We start from the raw sequence: 23,323 nt of genomic DNA, 5'->3' as shown, positions 1-23,323 counted from the left end.
TACAGCTTTAGTGCGTTTTGATTCAATGATGAGTACAGCCAAACTTGACAGTCTCTTCTCTGTCATAGTAGACCGCAAATACCTCATTCCTTCCGTCTACAGATGTAGCACTCCAGATCGGACTCACATGAGTGTGTCCCAGTCAAAAGCCCAGCGGATCCCAGTGGCTGGGGGTGTTGCCAAATTGCTAGAGGGCGTTGCCCAATTTCCCCATTTGTTCAATTACAGGATTTAACCATGAGATGGCGCTTCATTCATAAAATACACAAAGACAACTGGGTGTTGTAGAACTTAGTCTGTTTGCAATGTTTGCAGCTCTGCAGTTGTGTTTGCTGAATACTGTAGCATTTAATCACTTATTTGTTACTGTATGGTTTTCACAAGCTACTTTAATGAAAAAACATCAATATTTTAGATCAAATAAAGTATATAGTTTGCTTTATGCAGTATATTTCTTGTAATATTGTTGGGGTGTTTTTTACACAGTACAGTAGATTGAAGTAAATCAACTTATACATTATACATTATTGTTTAAACGATGATTCTGGAATACTGAAAAGATTAAAGTTGAATATCCTTGTTTGGTAAACAAGACATCTGATTATTAGGTCACACATAATAATCTTGACATATAAACTAACTATGAGTAAAAAGATGAATGGATTTCATATCCTAGAGAGGGTTAGTTATGTTGCGAATATTTCACAAGGTATTTGCAAATGTATTTTGAAGAACAAATAACAAGGACACAAGTCCAATTTTGTTTTGTTTTTAGATTAAATTGTCCATTACCAAAACTGTTCACCTTATGTCTAGATTTGGACTTTGATGGTAAGGGAGTATTTAGGCTTATTTTTATACATCTGACATTTTAAAATATGTTGGCTATTCACTAGATAGACATTGGTTAAGAACTTTTCTGAAGATTGAATATTTGTTCCATTTCTAAATATTCCTATTTAAAAAGTAATTTTAGAGTAAAGAAGGCTGATGCTGAAATTGGAAATAATGTGGGGCCTTCAATCACCCATTGTAATGGTGCATATTATTGACGACCAATACGATAAAATAGGTTTTTAAAATCTTACTTGCAGCTTCACAGGAAGCGCACGGCACCAGATTATGAGTTTAGATGACTAGCGTCACCACCTCCTAATGGACATTCATTTAGTTAGTAATTAACTGACATTTAGAGATGTTAAAAAGTAAAAACATACCTACCATAAGTGATAATTCCTAAATTCAGCTACAAACCATTGATGAAATGAATTCTGTTTTTAAATCCTTGAAAAAGTAGGGAGTAATTGTCGCATGTTCGGACACCCAGGGTTCCACACACTGCTTAACATTGTTTTTTAGGTATACCAGAATTGAAGATACATGAGTATAATGGCCGATGAAAAGCTATACAGGTCCTAGTACTGGTTTGACTCAAGATAATAATTAGTTGCACAAGTTTCTGAATTAGATCTATTAGACGTGTTAATATAGATTAGGTGTTAATGAACTGCAGTAGTAGTACAATAAGGAAGTGCAATTTTTTGGCTAAACACTTTTCAGGGAATGTGGGAAAACAGCTGTCCCAATGAAAAGTTAGAGATATCTTGAACATTATAGTTGTAATTGTGAATTAATAAATGATGGCGCTCCATATATACATATTTTTGTAGACAAAGGATACTGGCCTATGCTGAAACATCAAAGTCTCTGCAGAGCACAACACATGGCCAAAAAGACTGAGACCAACTGACCTTTGACCCTGACCAACAGTGTAACTTGAGAAGGCACTGTCAATGACTGACTCTGGGGTGAACCTGACCAAACTTGACTTTACAACCTGACAGTGTGAGTGTGAATGTGAGTGTATGTCTGCATGTGATCAGTGCAACTGCATGATTTAAAACAATGACTAATCAAGCATGCTTTTGGACTAACACATTATTCTAGTGCTCTGTGGGCAACGAGATGTTCTGAAAGGAACCTGCTGCCCTAACTAAATTGTTCAATCTGACCATTGATTGACAGTTTTAGAATTGACCTGCTCCATATCTGGGGATAAGATACTGTTTGATGAATGTTGACATGTCTGTAATATTGATTGAGTTATAGCAGGTAACACAGATAAAGAATCAGTGGCCAAGGGGCTACCAGAGAGATGTAAGTCCAGAATGGAATACTGAAGAAGTTGACCTGTGAGTAATGTTTCAACAGGTATAAAAGTAACTGAGGTTTGAAATGTAGAAAGAACAAATTACAGTTAAAGCTAAAACATAGTAATGTAATGAGACAGAATTTAATTTAGACAACATCATGTAACTAGCCTGGTAAAGAAGTAAAAGCCATAGACTTTATTGTTTAGGTCATTATGGGGATATACATTTCATCTACATTTATAATAGAAAGACATTTGGTGACAGTTTATTGGAATTCTGTATTAATTTTTTCAGCGGGATAATATCTAAGCACTGACGGATAGAATCAGTATCACCAGGAAGCCATTCACTTTGTTAGTATTGTGATTTTGGTTGTTTTTGAATCCATAACATTAGTGTGTTTCTTTACCAGAAACATTAGCAGTTCATATTATATTTAGATTTTTAATGGGATCTCAAGGATTTCATTTAAAAATAAACACAGATGCTTGTCAGAAATTCAGAGCTATTGAAATATGTTATTTAGTTTACCTAAAGATGTTGGGGTTCTTATTTAGTTGGCACAATCCAAGTATTAAGATTCTGAAGCTGTACAATTAATTTAGAAAACCTGTTCACAGACGTCTGTTGTTTTAAGACACCCCACCAACAGGCTCCAAGCGGCCTACGCAGTGGTGGGTCAAACAGCCGAGGGCCCCGGAGCCCTGAGCGTAGGCTTGAGGGATTTGTATCAGACTTCTCCACACAGTTTGGTAATGCAAAAAGGGGGACCCGAGACGCAGGAGGCTGACACAGCAGAGTTCGTCTGGCTGAAGGTCATCAGGACAAAGTGGCTCAACCCCAGGCTCTCCGGCCCCGACCGAGTGACCCAGCGGATCTCTCATGCCGTCCGCATAGGAGGAAAGGGGAACAGCTCGTACCACGGGAGCCAGTGTGCGGCGGGGAAACCACCTGCTAGGGCCAGGGGACGACATCAGGACGGATCTGGCTCTCGTCAAGGAGGTCGACTCGGATGCTGTCATCAGCGGACTGGAGGAGAAGGACCTCGAGGACATCCATGCAGCAGACGACTTGGAAGTGGCTGTCAGCGGGCTGGGGGACGCATCTCCCCCTCCCTATCAGCTGTCGTTGTGGGCTATTCCTCCGAGGGGGGGGGCGGCCGGGCGGGCTGATGATTCACCACCTGCTTCTTAGCACTCAGCTGCCCCCTCATGGTTCCTTCACTGCCATGGAAAGAGGTGTTCTGTTCCCAAAGATTTCAAGTACTTTGGGTCTCAGCTTCGGATGGATTTATACAATGTTTGGGGGACGGACACAGTGGAGAAGAATGACAGTGGTGTGTTTCGGGTGCCTTGTGTAGGTTGGTCTCTTTTGAAGGAGACCAAAAGGGGGAATTGTGGAAATTGATGTAAAGTATTATGGCAAAAAGTTGAATACAGCGTAATTCTGGTATATTCATTTTTATGTCACCTGATATATGGGATGTTAAGTGTTAGTTAATGAGAGAAATGTATGTGCGTTAATTTCAAGGCTCCTAAAGAGCAGGAGACGATTGGGTCACACACCTTCTGATTCTGGGTGAGCTGACTTCGGGTGGATGGAAGTTCAGAGAGGGCCTGGGGGTATGAGGGCAGTTAAGCTCTGTTGGTTAGCTGGTCCTGAGGAGGTCATGAGATGATGACTGGTAAATTCCCAACAAGTATGGCTTTCATAAAGAAAAACATATGACTATTGTGTGATAAGCTACATGATAAGATGTGTTTTGCTTCAAACTGAAACTGTTTGGTTCTCTGCTGGCACGCGCTGATTCACTGTGATACAGCATCTTTTGTATCTCCCAATGAGATGACCTGAAAAGATGACCAGCTGACCCAACCCCTCCTGTTTGTTTTGGTATGAAAGCCTGTTCGGCCTTGGGTTCGCTCTCTCTTCTCGGGCTGCCAAGACCGAAGGGTCTAAGCCGCACGTGAACCAGGGCAGGAGTACTCCTTACATTACATTATATTATATAATATGGTATTGTAATGTATTATATTGTATTGCATTATTACCTTGTATAATTAAAACAGATTATTGTTTAACCCTCGTCCTGGTTGTTTTGAGTGTTCCTTCTTTTAAAGCAAACTCATCTATCTACTCCAACAGCTCTGAAACTACGGGAAGGCCGAGGAAAAAAAATACACATGCGTTAATCGCGTTAAAATAATTAGTTATTAACGCATTAACTTGACAGCCCTAGTTAATACAGATATATTTCAGAAGTATGAATAATGGAAGCACATATTTTAATATCTTCGCCGTATTTGATCATTTTACGAAACGGAAAATACTGGAAACTGTAGATTCTGCTCAACAGGATGTATTTACCAGGGAGGGGGTGAGGTAATCCGGTAAACGGAGTGATATGAAACGAGATGAAAAGAGACGAAGAGGGACGGCGGGAACCGAAGAGAGACGGCGGGAAATGGAGAGAGACGAAGATATACGAAGACAGGCGGCGGGAGACGAAGAGAGACGAAGAGAGACGGCCGGAGACTGCGATTGAAGTAAAGTGACAGACAAACATTGAGAATTTAGATATAGTTAGATAGATTTAGAGTTTTGAAGATTCAACTATGATGAAGAGAACTCTGAACGTGAGTCAAGCTTTAAGCTTGTTTTTTGACATGGAGGAGGAGGAACCTGTGATGTTGCCCTCTGTGTCGTAGTCAGAAACCGCTTTGAAGCGTGGCACAGATAAAGACAGAAAAAACTGATAAGGAATAAGGAACTCTGACATTTTGAATAATTAACTGTATTAACCAGTTAAAAACAAACCACAAACAGCACCACACACTCAGATGGTCATATTATCTATAATGGCTGATGTCAAACAAAAAGGTTTCATCAAGCTGTAAAACTAAAAAGAATGTCTTGAAAATATTACATCATAAATAATAAGAAAGTGTTTCAAGAGTGCAAAGTCCTTGAAAAACATATGCCAAAAGCTTCCGTTATTTATTTTGGTCTCTCGGCTCTCATGTCTATTGGCTTCTTAAAAACAGCGGGGATCAGCTGTTGAACTGCTGTTGTCTTTTGCCGGGCTCCAGTGATTGGCAAATCTGGGTGATGCCTTCTGATATGATTTAGCATGTTTGGCGTGTGTTGCCGTGTTGCCATTAGCATACTGCACTGCTATCGAACAACGCCGACACACCGTCCTCGTCCAATCCACCACTCGTCCGCTCCACCACTCGCACTCCATCGTTATTTAGTCCACAGGGAACCCGAAATGTTCCCACACAGCTGATTTAAAAGAAGCAGGTGGGTTCTAGCTCCTGTGTGTTATCTGAAATCGCCATACTAACTTTTCTTCTTCTTGTATTTTGTTCGTTTTGTTGTTGTGTTTCTTCTTGTTCTTCATTTGTTGTTTAAGGGCGGCTGGCAAACAGCTTTTAGGCGCAATACCGCCCCCTGGATTATATATAATGTACTGGATACTGCCCTGAAGGACAGACTTTTTTCCCACTCGTAAAAAAAAGGTGTATTCGTCGTGTGACTGCGCGTGCTGAACCGTGACGGTACGGGACGAATACGGATACCGTTACACCCCTAATAACACTGGTAAAATGAGTTACTGTTGCTGTGGAAACTTTTGCCAACCTGCAGGTAGAACAGAGTCAATATGAGGTTCAGTAAAATCATATCTGAGCAGAAGTGGAAGAACTCAGATCTTGGTAAAAGTAAAAGTACCAGAGTAACATTTTGGATTTGTAATTTATGTAAAACTAAGTGAGGTAAATAGCATATTAAAGAAATACTTAAAATATGCTATTTATGTATAAAGAACAGTGATCTACTTATTTATGAGCGACTAAAAGGCCTTAGGCCTATTACAGCCGTATCCTATTGATTGATTGATTGATTGATTGATTGATTGATTGATTGATGTCACAATTGATGCATCACATTTTTTTTTTGGCATGGTTGTGTACTTATCGGTCTTTATTCCTGATTCTATTACTAATGTCTGTTTTTCTTTTTTATTATTGCTGGTAAAGGTGCAGCTAGTTTGACTGAATTTACTCCAGGTGGAACTAAAGTCTGATTTAACACTTGATTATATTTCACATCATTCATCCAGATCTGTAAAATAACTAAAGGTAAATACATGTAGGGGAGTAAAAGTGGACCATTTACCTCTGAACTGGAGTTGAGTAGAAGTACAAGTAGCAAAACATTGAAAAGTGTTCAGATGTAACTTAATGTCACAATAGAGTGGTGCAGTGACGAGTCCTAAAACCAGGAAGTGAGTTAGCATTTTACTACCGGTTCCCTGGTCTCAGAGCCAATGGGATTTCTCCATAGGATTTTGGAAAATAGCTGTAAATAAGGTCTGTGGTTGACACAAATTTAAGAGACGGGTCACGTTTTGTTATACACATTAAATACATCAGCAGTGACCCCACTGGTGATTTATGAAGAGTTTACGTGTCTGAAAATCGATGGTTGTTAACAAGTGGCTGAATAGGACTACAGAAGTTGTCCAGGACGTTGTACGTCATTACACCGAACACGTAAACACTCCTCTAAGTTAGTTTGCCCTGTTCTGCTTGAAAGCAAGTCCCTTCCTCCTGCAAACTGTTCAAACAAACACTTCAACTCGTTCCATTTTGAATCTGTATGTTTGAATATGGATCTTAAGTTGGCGTGAGGTTGAAGCAGCGACCCTGCTGTAGTTCCATTATAGCATAACGTTAGCATTTTGCTTCTGGCGACTAGATTTATGATTATAAAATTATAAAAGTAGGGTAGATATGTGTATATTATGAACAAAACGTGCATTTATCTAACAGGTTCGTTTTCCACAGACCTTATTTCGAGCTATTTTCCAAAATCCTATGGAGAAATCCCATTGCTTTTTTGTCGAGGGAACCCGAGCGCAGCTTACTTCCAGGTAAATACGTCATCCCTGCACCACTCTATAACCAATTGGATACCGAGCTCTAAAAACGTGACGATAATGTTTTATTCAAAGTAGCACAGGTAGCAGGGATCAGGTTAAGTGCTTATGTAAGCTATAGAGAAGGTGGAGCAGCTGATTAATATAGAGGTGGTGTCACCAGGATACAGCCAACGTGATCACTGTGTGTGAGTTAACTGTTATACAGTCATCTGTGTTGCCCTGACATTGCTGTGTGTGTGTGTGTGTGTGTGTGTGTGTGTGTGTGTGTGTGTGTGTGTGTGTGTGTGTGTGTGTGTGTGTGTGTGTGTGTGTGTGTGTGTGTGTGTGTGTGTTTACCCAGGGCAGACGGTGTGTGTCGGGCATGTGTGTGTCCCTCCTCCAGTGCTGGGAGGGCTGGTTGGATTGCGTCACCTTGCTGAGAGGGTGGGGGGGCTGAGGCACACGAAACTGTGGGAAAAATCACAAAGACAGACAAAGGTTGATATGGACGCAGAGGCCAGGGAGGGGTCAGAGGTCACAGGAAGAGGTCATGGTGAGGAGCAAGGACAAAGAGAGAGGGGGAGACACACACACACACACTTTATAAATTGAGCTTTTGACACACAATACTAGGGAATCAAAATATGATTATTTGGTATAGATTAAACAATCCAACATTATATTTAGGTAAATAAAACAATGAGTGGGTTAACAGATTATTAATTTGTAGCAATTTAGCCATAACGTTTTTGGTTAAATAATATTTCAGTTCCAGCTTCTTAAATGTGAAGATTTGCTGCTTTTGCTTTAAAATATTTAATATATTTTTAGTTTTTTCAAAAATGAGTAACTTAGGTACCATTCTCAATGCAGTTCTATTACTTGAAATTGAGTATTTTAACAGTGTGGTATTAGTACTTTTACTCAGGCAAAGAATCAGGATACTTTTTCCAGCAATGCTTTAAATGTTACACCAACTAACTGCTACAACTAAACTGAGTTGAAATAAAAAGAGATTTAGAGAGTCGTTCAGAGGAGGAGAGAGATAAGAGACAGAGGCTGTAAATAAATTGCTGGTTCATTCCCTCCACAGCTAATCCCTGATAACAGCAGGTTACAACCAGTGCAGTGAGGAAAGACAAACCCATCAAATATCATCAGCACCACACAACACCACACAAACAGGCGGGTTAGTTTGAGGAGTTCATGTTTTATAGAAGTGTGTTCTCTATAGGAAACAACAAAATACATGTTTCCTATGGGTGGTGATCAGAAGTTTCAGTTTGAACACCAGGATCCTACTAATGTGTTAATATGTATACAGTCACACCTGGAAGCCTCTCTCTACAACCATACACTGAGGAGCTGGCAGGCACCATATTGATTCAAGGAAATTGTCAATATTAGGGAAAAATGCTTATTAGCACTTGTCAAGAATTGAATGACAATATCAATACTACTCTCACATCTGTTCATTAGATATGAATCAGTAGCTGGTTAGCTTAGCTTAGCATACAGCCTGGAAAAAGGGCTATTTCCAGTCACTTCCTGCCAAAATTACAGCCCCGCCCTCTTTTCAGTGAAAACAAAGCATCAGCAAGAAGTGGAAAGATATAGTTTCATTATGTCTAAAAGCTGCTGTGCAGTGTATTGCACATTTAACAAAATAAATGAATGTGTTCTTTACTTTCACTTAGAAAAAAGGACTGACAGTTTAAGTGTTAGCCTGCCACTCTGCGGACATCCATCCTCTACTGATTTAAATTAAACCATAAATCGACGCCGATCATTTAACTCCAATAACATTGTTTCATTGTTTGCCTGTCAGATTTGGACTCCTTGTAGATACAAAATAGGCCCGGTATTATACCTTTTTCGATGTATTAGGGGAAAACTTCAGAATCTGTATTTACCGCCGTTCAATTGACAGTGAGTGTTTCACCCCAAAAAGGGGTGTGGCCTTTCCATAGTGGGAAAGTACCCGGATGTGTTGCTCTCATCTATCCAGCGTTGGAGGCGGGGTCTTGTTCATTCCTATGAGAGTTGCTCAGTGGCGCATGAAGACAAAAGGCCACAAAAGTACCCGTATCTGTCAAAATTACTCGTCATACTTGCTTCTCGAGAGCAAAAGTACCGGTATATGAGCTCATAGAGCATGCACACATCAGGTATCCCTTAAGCCCCTCCTCCTGTCTCTCCTCCTTTAGTGCATTTTACTACTTTTAGACACTAATGCATTAAATAAAGGAAACAAAAGTGTTCCTGCTGGGTATTTAGCTAAGATTTGCAGATGTTTTTATTTTTTGTAATGGTCCTTTAATCTTTATTATTTTTATAATGTTTTATGTATTCCTTTATCTAATGGGTTTTTATTTACATTATTTATTTTTGCAGTGTTATTAGCAACATCTTCTTTTAAATTGGCCTTGAATCTTAATTGTTCTAACTTTTTTGTATTTGTATTATTATTATTGTTGTTAAGAAGAGAGACATCATGTTGCTGCAGAGAGGGTATGAAATTGGTGACATTCATCACAACAACCCCTGACTTTATGAAATAAATGGTACTTCAATAATAAAGCCATAAATTCTTATTCCACACACCACTCCCCATCTTCTTATGGTACCATGAATAAAACATCAAATCATAGACTCCTATACAATATGTCCTAGATGGTAACCTATGAATAATGTATCTCTGATGGTGTTTCTTATTAATATGGGCCATGCTGGCTGGTGAGGTAACTGTGCACTAACAAACACACACGTTCCTCTCCAGAGGCTTCACTAGCATTTAAAAGCAGTGACGCCAACAGCCATATAAAACAGTGTTTGCTGCATAGTGCTGTTCCAGGACTGTTGCTTAGTGATCTAAAAACAGCTGATCTGTAATACGTTGGTCATGGCACAGAGGTGACATAACACGACAGCTGTACATACACCATCAACTACCCTTAAAGCTCAATCTCACTTTGTGCACTGGACTCAGGGTTCTCCGGTGGACATGTCTCCATGTATCCATCCTCTTCACTTCTTATCCTGTTACTGTGTCAGGGGTTGAATCAGCACTATTTTAGGACATTCTGGACAGTTATAAATTCATTAACCTAATACAAATATACCAAGACACTGACCAAAACTCACCTTTTCAGGTTGGCTTTCAATGTGTGCTAAATGTTGTTTTATAAACTCAAGTTTAATTATTTATTAATCATGGTTTCTTTTTTTATCTCTGTTAAGTGTCTTTGAGCACCTGATAAAGCGCTTGATAAATAAAATGTATTATTATTACACAATCTTTACTCATAATAAAAGTTACGTTGAAAATAATGATACTTTGATCATAGATTAATATTCAATCATACAGTTAACATTTGAATTTGAAGATAATTGAAACACAAACCAATATATGCCAATTCATATGCCGTGCTCAGCAAAAGTCAACCCAATGTTTTAAGTTTGAAGAATATTGTGTTAAGCTTGGCCCCTTCTGTACTCTACTGTATATGTTTAAAAATAAAGGCAAATACGGTCTATTTAGTTAAGTTTTTAAAATCCCAATTTACGGTTTGGCTTATACAGATTTAGGACCTAAACATTGATGGAATAGTGAATGTATTTATTTTAACTAAGTTGCAGTTTACATTAAGTCAGAATGAAAGCTGCAGAGGCTCTGGGTCATTGTTGATGTGACCAGGAATCAGATGATATGTATGTCTCCTTTCTGAATCATCTGTGAGGACAGCGGAGACAGCCCCTGGATGTCTTCAGATATTCAGTCTGCTAACAGACTCTCTGTGAGCGCAGTGAAGGCAACATCTTGGTGGGATAGATGCAGTAACACTTGTTCAACATCTGGCCGCAGTGCGTCCTGGGTTTTAATCCTTCTTGAACGCTTCTTGGATGCATTTCCACTGAGCTGTGTGTAAATGAGGTCAGAGAGTCATTACAGTGAGGAAGAGTTATCGCCATGTTCTCTGACTCATCGCTGCTCAGTGTGCAGTCCAGGATTAGTGTTCAGAGAAAGGATAAATATTACTAAGAAAAAAACACCTAATATTTATGAATGATAAAGTTCCTCATCAAATAGACCACCATTGATTAAACTATACTGCTATACTGTAATTATTAGTTTTTTCAGGGTTTTTATTTTTAATAACGTTTGCCTACTTTTTTATAGAATATGCAATACTCTTTTTATTTAATCTGCACTCTTGCTATTGCAAGCTATTCTTAAATTGCCCAGTTGAGGGACACTTGAGGGAATTCTGATTCTGATAATAGCATCTTACCTTGCATTATTCAAAGGAAACAGTATTCCTGCTAACATGTCCAACATCAACACAGATTATAATGATATCCTTCAACACTTGATTATATTAAATAATAGTCAATCTTTTCTTTTTATATTATCAGTTAAATAAGCCAACTAAATCTATCGCAAAGCCCAAACAAAGAAACTACAATTGAATATATAACTACAACTAATAACTACAGTATTTCTCTTTGTGTAAGAAAAGAAAAAGCTTAGAGAGATAGAATCATGGTAATGCTTTCTGTGCCTCGGGCTCAGTTCAGTCAGTGATATTGCTCCGTGGAACATGGTGGGAGAAAACATATGGTTTAAATCATCTGTACATAACTGTAAAGACTGAGATAGCTAAAGGTGAGTTCAAAGACACAGTTGGGCATGACCCAATGATCATAAAGAAAACATCAACAACAATATTCTGTGAAAATAACAGTGGTGCAGAAATGAGTCCTTAAAGGTCACCTATCATGCTATCTTTAGGCAATAGCATAGGTCTCAGATATATACAAATATGTCTATGAAGTGTTTTGCTCAAAATACAGGAGATGCTACCGGCAGATACTGCCGTGATGAAACGCCATATCGTGGATTATCAAGGATCCTCTCTGAAACAGTCTGGAGCTCAAAGGCTTTCTCTCTTGCCGGTTATACCACAAGGTGAGTTCCTTTTTATTTCCTGCTTCTTCACACACATGCTCTCCAGTACAGGTTAGCTCTGAGTGTTAGCGATGATAATGTAAACACCGACCATATTACGTCCAAAACAGTCGGGCATTGTTTCTGATAGCAACGTTTCTGATATGACGTCATATCGGACGCAAATCTGGATCAGCTCCGTTGTAGCCCCGTTTTTAGAGATGTGGGTACGGAGGAAAAGAGAGAGGGTTTTATTTTCTGACGCTGCGTGAGTTCCCCGACGCACCGGGGACACGTATTTATGTATAAAAGACATCAAAAAGTGCATTTTGCATGATAGGTCCCCTTTAATGCCAGAAATTACTCAGCATTTTGTCACATGCACTGTTTTTTGTTAAAGCTTGAAGAACTGTGGTTAACGACATAAAATATGTCAGTAAATACCCAACTGGTGAATGTCCACAGCTTCTTTGTATCAACAAATGAGACTACTAAGCGTCATCATGCCCAACATTAGCCTTTAGCTTAGCGATGGTGATCGGGATCTAGTTTGTTTATAGAATTAGCTTGGGGACCATATAAAAGAGTTCACTGCAAAAATCATGTGAGTGTAAAAAATAATATTAATAATAATACATGGGATTTTTATAGCGCTTTTCCTAATGCTCAAAGACGTTTAATTTGACATGCTTGCACAATTGTTATCATTGCACATTAAAAAAGTATGTATTTATTTGCAGAAGTGCAATGTATTTGTTTGCAGCAAATTGGTTCACATTTACACCGTAGTGATTCCACTTGTGTGGAGTGTTTTGACAACATACAGAACAACCAATTGTGTTGAGGAATGTTACAACACTTTCACAAGTAATTAGTTCCCTCAATGAAATTAGAACCTGGGAAATGTCAGAGGGAACTAAGGCTTCCGAGGGCCCTCAGTCAGGCTCTGTCTCACACACGCAGACACACACACATAAACACTAACCTGATTGGTTGAGGCAAAGTCATGGCCGGCTTCTGGCATACCCAGGAACATGGTGTCCCCATCCAGCTGAGGAGAACAAAAAGACAGGGCAACAATGTCAACAAACTAAAAACAAACATAGCAAAGTCAGAGAGTCAGTGGCCCTTTCTCATTTCTCGAACTCCCCTCCTCGACTCCTATCCTCGATACTTAGTCCCGCCCACAGGAGATGCGAGCGGAGGAGCCGAGGAGGGGAACCGAGGAGAGAGGAGGGGAAGCAGCAGGCGGTTAGAGAAATGAGAACTCCTCTCCTCTGAGCGGTCATTTTAAAGAGACGTCCATTAATGATGACAGGAGGCAGCAGCCCTCTGTCTGATGGACAGATGTGTTCATGATGACTTATATATTTACTTTGATTCATTCACAGTGCGGTATAATGAGACAATAACAGGCTACAGATGCGGACACGCACACACACATATATATGTGTATATATTTATATAAATAAATACAATTTCAGAATCAAACAGAGCACTCTCATAACTCGTAACACTATCAGAGACTGGATATATCCCCCCCCCCCTCTCCCCTTTGGTCGCTACAATGAGGAAAATAAATTACGGGCCAAAAGTTGTATTTACAAGTATTAAAAGTAAGCAGAGGACACCAAACCAACAGACCTGTCTGTCCGCTGCATCTACGCACACACTGTACCACACACACCTACACACTGTACCACACACACCTACACACTGTACCACACGCACACACACGCACGCACATACAGCTCCTAAATCAGGCTACAGCCGTTGTGTATTTTATTGTGAAGCACTGAATGGTTTTAGAAAAATATCGACTCTTTGTTTGTAGATATCTACTAAACTAAAGCAAATAAAGAGAGTAGGCCTGTTATACTGAGCGATATATATTATACACACTGCTCTGCTTTCTGCAAGGACCTCACAGCTGTTCTCACTGTAAACATCGCGTCGCGATGAAAGCAGTTTCTAAAATAATATCCAGGGGATGCATGCAGAGCTGTCATTGGCTGAAATAAGTCCGGCCGTGCCTCACGACTCTTTGAAACATCTCTGTTCCCGGAAATGCATCCGCGAAGGAGCCGTGGAGGACCGTGGAGGACCGTGGAGGACCCATCAGTGTATCCTCGGTTATAGCTCCTCCAGAGAGGCTCCTCGATGCTCGATGCTCGGTCCTCGACGTGCATTTAAAGAAATGGGATGTCCTTCAACATGGCGCGCTAAAATTCATTTCCGGGTCACTACCGGAGGACAGAGGAGTCGAGGAGGGGGATTTGATGAAATGAGAAAGGGCCAGAGAGACAAGAAGTGCATGGAGGTGGAGGGAACAGATCGGAGCACGCCTCCGTGTCTCCTTCACACATGGACATCCTGCTCGAGGCTGAGGGAGGAAAAGGTCCGGGCTCTGTTTACCACCAACTGAGGTTTGGGTAGAATTGTCCAAAAAGGGGCTTTTTGAACGTGGACAACAGGGAAACTATTTTCTATTACCAAGGTTACAATTGAAATAAAAAAGTAAAGTGGAACTTATGGTTGCTTCCACACACCCTTCTGTCCGCATGTATTTATTCCCATGAATCCAAATATGTATGGTATAAACATATTTGAAAATAAAATAAAATGGTGCAACATCTGCATAACTTGTTAGGCCTAGACATCTATCACTGTGTTTATCACCATTCATCCATGTCTTAAAACGTTTAAGAAACTCCAGACAACTCAGATACACTGTGAAGTGTGGACTTTATTTGATCGTTAACAGTAATAAAGTAACGTTCATATGTCGCCTTCTGATTATTATAGTGTTGTACGTTCAGAACAAAGTACTTTTACTTTTAAAGTACTTGATACTTTAATATGGTACGACAGAGGATCTAGTTTTATTCCTCATATGCAGCAAATCATAAATTAACAAAAAAGTGCTCCACATATTTGGTTCTCTCTGCTCGCACTGCGCATCCCATCATGCTGTTTCTTTTTTACCTTGAATAAAAAACACCTTTCACAAGCTGGCCTTTTCACAAGGGTAGTGTCCTCTGTCTCCAGAGGACAGTCCAGTGTTATAACACCTCTCAGTGAAACTATGTAAGGACGCATTGCCTGATTAACAATGTGCTGATAACAGCCACCATCGTGCCATGCCCATACAGCTGCTGCCTGATGTGCTCAACACTCATCCAGAGGCTGACTCACCAGTGAGCAGGAAGCACTGGTTTATATGGGAACAATAAAGAACACAGATAACCTTTCACAAACAGGTATTTCATAACTGCTCACAGTGAGGAAGGCATGTAAGCTGCTATTGGCCGTCACAGGCTGCTGTAAACTAAACACCTCTCTCTGACAGAACACCTCTTTTCAGACGCAGACCCCACCCCACGTCATGGTCATACTAGCCTAATTTTTCAAGTTGTCTGTCTTTCTTGAAAAATCCGGCCTCCGTAGTGGCGAAGCAAAGATCAACAGGATGAGAGGATATTATATGAATGAATCGTTTTTGCAAAGACGCTACAATCGATGCATCGCAAGTTCAACCCAAACTGTAGCCGATGTGCACTCTTTCAACCGGTGCACTCGCATCTTGAACGTTTATGCAGGTGCACCGATGTGAGTCGGTGAATCTTAACATCCCTAGTTGAAACGCATCGTATCGCCCCGAATCACATAATGTTGAATCAAATCGTATGGAACTGTATCGCAACAGGGGTGAATCGTATCGCCTCGCCTGGTGCTTCAAATGTATCGTTAATGTATCGTATCGTTGGCAACGTATCGAGATGCGCATCACATCGGCCTCAGTGTTGGAGATGCACATAACTAATATATACTAAAAGGTGAACATTTGTGCCGAAAATGTCATTTCTAGAAAGCAGGTTTTGAGTTTGTTCACGGAGTGAAAAGTGCCACAATCAAAAACACAAACATATTTCATAATGTAATGAATGTTAGATCATAGTGAAAAATGTCCATTCTCGTTTCTCTAAGTCTGTAAATTGTTTTTTTTGGTCTGATAATCAAGTTAATACAAGTTAAACCACATTGCATATTACTTACTCGCACCAATATTATTTTGGCAGAAATCTCTAAAGCGTTGCCATTTATTTTGGCAGTGTTCTCTTTCAAATAATTTTGCGATGGTAAAACATGTAAGTTGTAGTCCAGCTGTGTTTTAGATGAAGGCGAATTCATCACAAGAACACAGCTATTCTCCTCCTTTCCCGGTGTAACATGAAGATTGAACCATTGTCAGCTGCCCTTCTGATAATGCAGCCCACAGCACAGTGCTGCAACACCCAGATGCAGATACATGATGTGTTTAGGGCCGCAACTCATCATTATTCAATTTATTTTCTAATTATTCTCTCAATGTATCTATATCTATCGTAATTGCCTGCGTGGCGTGCTACAAACTGCCTCTCTAAGGATGGTAAGGTATGCTTAACTTTGATAACTGAATGGTTATTTAAATGTAAGGTTTGTAACACCGGCACTGCTATTAGTAGTTTCAGTCTGAAAACTGTAGTATCTTATAAAGTTACCATTACTGGTGACAACTACTTCGTACACCTGGACAACCAAACAACAAACATATTCAAACATTTCCTCATTACAGGTTCATTGTCCTGGTAGGCAAACACACACAGAACAATGTTTGAACAGGTGGGTTGAAGTAAAGCACACACACACACACACACACACACACACACACACACACACACACACACACACACACACACACACACACACACACACACACACACACACACACACACACACACACACACACACACATATATACAAATACAGGTGAACAGACAGGTGTAACTGCCCTTTCCGTTGGCCAGCTGTTGGCTTTAATGCAAATGAGGTGTCGGTTTACAGAGTCAACAGAAAACTAAAACACACAGCTGTGGAGTACTGAAGCAGCAGCTATTTGTAATGCTTCACGTGGAACCACCACAGAAATATGAAGAATAACATTGGTGAATGGTGAGAAAGATGATATATGTCTAAACACCTGATCTTCAATCTTCTTTCTTGGAACAATCAAAGTTTCTCTGACTTCACTGTCAATCAGCTTTTTCCATTTAACTCTGATGAGACATGAGATACTTCATGGACAGAGGTGGGAAGTTACTAAGTACATTTACTCAAGTATTGTACTTAAAGGGGACCTATCATGCAAAATGCACTTTTGTACGTCTTTTATACATGAATATGTGTCCCCTGTGTGTCAGGGAACTCACCAAGTGTCAGAAAACACAACTCTCTCTCTTTTCCTCCATGCAACGGATCTGATACAGACTGATACAGATTTGAAATATCTCTGACGTTAGAAACGAGGAGCTCCGCCTATATGGGCAACTCTCCACCTATCAGGAGGAGACAGCCACGGCCATTGCCGTTCGAAAGCGCTGGAGACGCTGTAGTACATATGCCAGGCCTGTAGGTGGCGCTGTAGTCTGCCACAAAAGCCGCGAAGAAGACTTCTCACAGATTCAGCCCTTGCAAAAACAGGGCTAAAATAGAGCAAATAGAGCGAAATGAGGCAAGGCTAAAATGCATGATCTGTTTGGTATTTTGAAAAAATATACACTGAACAAAAATATAAACGCAACACTTTTGTTTTTGCTCCCATTTTTCATGAGATGAACTCAAAGATCTAAAACATTTTCTATATACACAAAATGGCCTCTCGTCCAATGAAATGACTTGGTCGCTCTATGACGGGTTGAAATTGCACTGAACGCTGCGTTCCTGCAGCCCCGCAGCATGGGTTTTTTACGTTTAACGTTATATTCGCTCGGTACACTTCGGTACACACGTGTACCGAACCGAAGGGCCTGTACCGAATAATTTCGGTACGGGTACGTATACCGTTACACCCCTATTTAAAAGCTTTAGTTACTTTTAACAAAATATATTTTTGTTTAAAAAAATGTAATTAGTGGACTTTAAGTCACAAAAGAGTCAAATCATTTAAAAACTTTAATACAAGTCAATCAGAACTTTGTCAGTAAAATGCTACTTGATGCAACTATATTATCTAGAAATGTCACATGTATAAATATAATTATATACACACATAAAGTCTATTGTTCTGCACAATGAGTACTCTTACTTTTTATACTTTAATTACATTTTGCTGATAATACTTTTGTACTTTTACTTAAGTTAGATTTTTAATGCAGGACTTTTACTTGTAGTATTTTGACAATAATGTAATGGTACTTTTACTCAAGTAAAGCATCTGAATTAGGGATGCACGATAATTATCGGCCCGATAATTATCGGTCCGATATTAGGAATTATGACGTCATCCCGATAAACCTGATACCAGTATTAATAGCCCCGATATTATACAATATATTTTTTGGGTAAAAAAAAAGAAAAAAATACTGCGGTGTGGGTGGATTGGGATGAGGGGCGCTTGTCTTTCACTCGGCTCCTCCCATTTTGCCAGTACTGTGGTATTAGTGGTTTAGGAAGAGGGGAGTTCTTCACAAATCCAGCGCTCCCTAATACTTCGAACCTGATCAGTCACCTGAAACATCGCCATCGCTACGATGGTGTGTGAAAAGCGTACGAAGACAATAATACAATACAAAGTGTGTGTGTGTGTGTGTGTGTGTGTGTGTGTGTGTGTGTGTGTGTGTGTGTGTGTGTGTGTGTGTGTGTGTGTGTGTGTGTGTGTGTGTGTGGCCATATCCTGGTCCCCCAAACACTCGAAGCAAAGATGGTGGGGATCGGCACCCGCTATTTCAGCTAGGGCACGAAGGACAGGCCCGGGTCTCTAGCAGTGGCGACTCCCTGGAGGTTAGGGTTGCCAGAAACTGACCATGATCAAAATCGATTATTCGGCAGCCCTGGCGAATAATAATCGATTATTCGACCGACCCATTTTGCATTTAACTTCCTTTGGACTTGTAAGTTCGAAGTAGTTCCACGAGGAACTCTTTTTACCTGCCGGCTGCCGCTTTGTTCATCTTTAGTCGCACGTGTGAGGGAGAGAGGGGGGATGGGGGCGGTGTGTAGCGTGCTGCAGCAGCAGGCTTCCTCCAAGTTTACAGTAAAACAAACTGGTGGTGTGACCAATGACCATTTACAATTATTAATACTATTACTAATATTAGCAAATATATATTTATATATATTTTGGTTGAAACTAAGCCAGAAAAAAAAAATACATACAAAAAAAATATATATATATAAATAAAATCGATTTTTAAAAATAATATTCGATTATGGAGACTGTAGCGAATATTCGAATAATCGAATAATCGCTGGCATCCCTACTGGAGGTATGATAACTCTTTCTTCTTCTTTCAAACATCTCAGTCTCTCGTGGAATCACTTCCGCTGCTGAAGAGAAAAGGATGATGGGCAGGAGGCGAGGCCTCCTTATATACGGTGTGATGCGCGCACATTCAGGTAGGCCCGCCCTAGGCCGGCTACGTCTATAGAAGTCTCAGTGGGGGATTGCACGCAGGATAAGGTAGTACCTAGGGATGTCCCGATCACCTTTTTTTGCTCCTGATCCGATTCCGATCATTTCATTTTGACAACCGATTTTTCCCGATCCGATCTTTATGCAATGCATTAAGAGAAAAAAAAGGAAAAAAGCATTCAAGTTGTCCCTTAAGGTTATTTTTTTATTTAAATGACAGTACCCAACTACCCATTCTATCCAATATGGATATAGCTTCTTTTTTTCACAGCAGCATTGGATCAGTTCAGTTGTGCAGCATTGGATCAAAACAAAATAAAGCTTATCAGTGGTCCACCACAAAATAACCATGTAAACAAATTGAGTGCAGATAGTGCAGTAACAAAACAAAAATAACTCTACTGGAAAGAGGTAGCTTTGTGTTTGTTACTTTCGTTGCTGTTGTATATGTCTTAAGTGTAATTTGGCTTGACTTCCTATTTAGGGACATGCTTTTATTTTGAAGGAGAGGTAGCGCTGTTGACAGGAAGTTGTTGTTGCTTTGAAAACAACGTAACGGAGATTAACGGAGAAAAGTCATATCTACATATAAAGACGGAGAAAGTAAACGATAACGTGTATGGTTAAGTGTTAGCACCCCCCGAAGAGGCACAAGCTCTTACGTTGATATTGGAGATTTCAATAAATTAAATTTGGAAAAAAAACGGGGGGGGAAATGAAAAAACAAACAAAACGAATTTCCGAATAACGAAATTGAAACCAGAATAGTACTCCAACAAACGAATATTCGGATATTCGGGTACAGCCCTAGTGTACTCGCCGTGTTGTTGTTGGTGTTTGTTTCTCAGGTGGCGTATTAGATTGGTCGTGTTGAACGTAGCTCTGTTCTTTCCACCACGCGGAACCTCCTTCTTGCAAACATTGCATCTGGCTGTTACACTGCCTTCGCTTTCAATTTTATAATACTTCCAAACTGCTGACATTTTCTCTGTCCCGACTCCCGAGTCACCAGCTGAACGTAGCCTCTCGTTAGCTTACTGCTACTATTAGACACTGCGCCCACTCTGTTGCCAGATTTGAGGGAAATAAGCAACCAGGTCTATGAAAACAAGCCCAAAAAGAAGCAATACATGATGTTGTGTAATTTTAAACCAAAACGAAGGCCTCAGGATGACTTTAAGACGTGAACATGGTCATTTTTGTTTTGTAACATTAAATAAAAAAATTTAAAAAAAAATTATAAAAAAAAAAAAAAAAGATTCCCGATCCCCGATCTTTTTCTCCCGATTCCGATCTTTTAAAAATCACGTGATCGGCTCCGATCCCCGATCACGTGATCGGATCGGGACATCTCTAGTAGTACCCATAGAGTCCAGCAGAGGGCAGAGCCTGTGAGTGATATAACCACTTTGCATTCTATAATCACTATACTGCTGCTTCACATTACATAATTCAACCCTCCAGCTGTTCAAGTCCTCGGAGAGATGACCAAAAACTAATTACATTAATTCAAGTTCTGAGCTTAAGTACAATTTGAAAGTATTTGTACTTTACTCGAGTATTTTAATGTAATGCTACTTTATACTACTCCACTACATCTCATAACTAAATAGTGTACTTTTAATCATACATTAAAGTACATTTTGCTTATAATACTTCTCTACTTTTACTCAAGTCAGATTTTGAATGCAGGACTTGTTATGGAGTATTTTATTATTTCATTACTTATTACTTATTTCACCACTGCTCATGGCAGGATGGAGAAATACCATTACTGCCTGACCTCTTCATTAAAACAATGTGAATTATGGTACCTGTAGTACTACACCAGGGTTTCCATAGACTATACTTGGGCGGGCCGCCCAGGTATATTAACGGCCGCCCAAGTATATTTCGCGACCCATTTAGTTTTAGTTTTTTTTCGCGATCACGACGCCATCTGCGATTGATTTACTTGTGGACAATGATCCCTCGCGCTCTTGCTCTGATCTCGCCTCCTTCTGGCCTGTTAAGTGGCCTGCCTCACACAGGGTGACTGGCTGTCCACATGATGTGGCCTGCCGACATGGCCACTGTCATACAGATCATAAATCAAAGCCCTTGATTGGTCTCTGTGTGTCATTCAAGCTCGGGATAACCTCAGCTCAGGTGAGGTAAAGGACTCTCTGAGTGTTTAGATAGTTAACTTAGTCTAAGTTCTCAGTGGGTCTCAAACGGGTTGGTCACCATTTATGTAAACACATATTTCCATTTGAGGGGGGAGTGATTAGTAAAATATGCATGAATAAAAAATTAAAAAGTTAACTAGGTGAAAAAAGGTAAGATAAACTTTTACAACTTGTTGAGAGCTAAAACTAGTCTTTGCTGCTGCCTCAAAGAGGAGCAGGGGGGAGACAGGAGAGGCTGGTTCAGGAGCACAGACACACTCACAACTATAAATGAACCAAAAATAAATAAATAAACAAGTTTCAGTGTTTTTTCATATTGGAAATGGGATGTTATTGGTTATGGCCATGATTTTATGATTATTGAAATGTATACAGTTCTGTTTCATATAGGTGTTCCCATAGATCTAGTCTCTTTATTGTCCCCTCAAAATGCACCAGATTGATGCATTTAACTCCAACATTTAAAAAAAAATATATCTTACCGGGGGAGCATGCCCCCGGACCCTCCTAGAGGATTTGAGGTCCACCCCCACTTAAAATCACATGGATAGGTTCCTAAATACATTTACCATTTTTTTTTAAATAGTAACCCATGTCCATATGTTTATTTGTGGGCAGTAGATTTAAACTATAGGGCTATCACTATGGGCCCTGCCTGTTCGCTCTGCCATCCCGTGAAGGGTCTGCTAACAAGCGACCAACAGAAAGGTTCATGTTAATGTTGTTGCACGTCACAAAGGCACGTCTCCTCAACCCTCCACCCCCCCCCCCTGTTACCACCGCCCCCCCAAGTATATTTCAGATATGTGGGAAACACTGTACACTATGATGGCTGTTACTGCGGTAACCATGTCTGTGATGCACCAAGACTGTAATCTTTAGTGTTACACCTTTGAATACTACATATAGGTTACATACATATGTCTTACAAGACAGCAGTTTAACATGTTTTAAAGTTACACGCTTGTAATGTGCTTGTTTACCTTACACCTAATGCACCAAATCATAACTGATCCTCAACTCAAAGTGTCACCACCTCTTCACGCTACCTGTCGCACTAATGCAACACCTCTCAGTCAGTGTGCAGAAAGATAGATCATCAAGCTCTCCATGTTTTTATGCAACTAAATATTCTGGTGCAATCCATTCATTTGGCATTTTGCAGTCAGATATAATGTACACCTGTTTCTAGGGGTAACGGTTCACAGAAGTCACGGTTCGGTTCGTACCTCGGTTTGGGGGTCACTGTTCGGTACGGATTCGGTACAACAAGGAAAAGCAAAAAAAAGTCCCAAATGCATAATTTTCTTTTGCTGTTATTTATTTGTAACAGTAGTGCAAGTTTTGTTATGAAAATAAGGAACTCTAACATTTGGAATCATTAACTGTATTACACAGTTAAAAACAAACCACAAACAGTACCACTCAGATGGCCATATTATTTATAATGGCTGATGTCAAACAAAAAGGTTAAATAAGCTGAACAACTAAAAAGAATGTCTTGAAAATATTAAAATAAATAATAAGAAAGTGTTTCAATCACAATCAATAAAAGGCAATACAGAACTGTATAACATCTTCTGATGTCAAAAATATCAAATAAATACAATGATAAATATAAAACAAAATGTGTACCTTTAGGAGCAATGTCTAACATGTGTAATTAACTTGTGAGTGTGT

The 23,323-nt window shown here is 39.8% G+C and overlaps 1 protein-coding gene across 1 annotated transcript in view; it reads right to left on the bottom strand.

Moving 5' to 3' along the window:
• The window catches only part of tox (thymocyte selection-associated high mobility group box), a 101,956-nt gene that overhangs the window by 49,564 nt on the left and 29,069 nt on the right, over positions 1-23,323 (bottom strand). Inside the window, exons 2-3 of the mRNA XM_034103607.1 lie at positions 13,011-13,076; positions 7,435-7,545 (exon numbers count right to left, since the gene is read on the bottom strand). Of these exons, the coding sequence (XP_033959498.1) occupies positions 7,435-7,545; positions 13,011-13,076 (177 nt within the window). The remainder of the gene's footprint in view (positions 1-7,434; positions 7,546-13,010; positions 13,077-23,323) is intronic.

The sequence above is a fragment of the Pseudochaenichthys georgianus genome, chromosome 17, assembly GCF_902827115.2.
Source record: "Pseudochaenichthys georgianus chromosome 17, fPseGeo1.2, whole genome shotgun sequence".
NCBI classification, from domain to species: domain Eukaryota; kingdom Metazoa; phylum Chordata; class Actinopteri; order Perciformes; family Channichthyidae; genus Pseudochaenichthys; species Pseudochaenichthys georgianus.
Note: the sequence above shows the minus strand (reverse complement) of the source record. Positions and strands in the feature narration are given on the sequence as shown.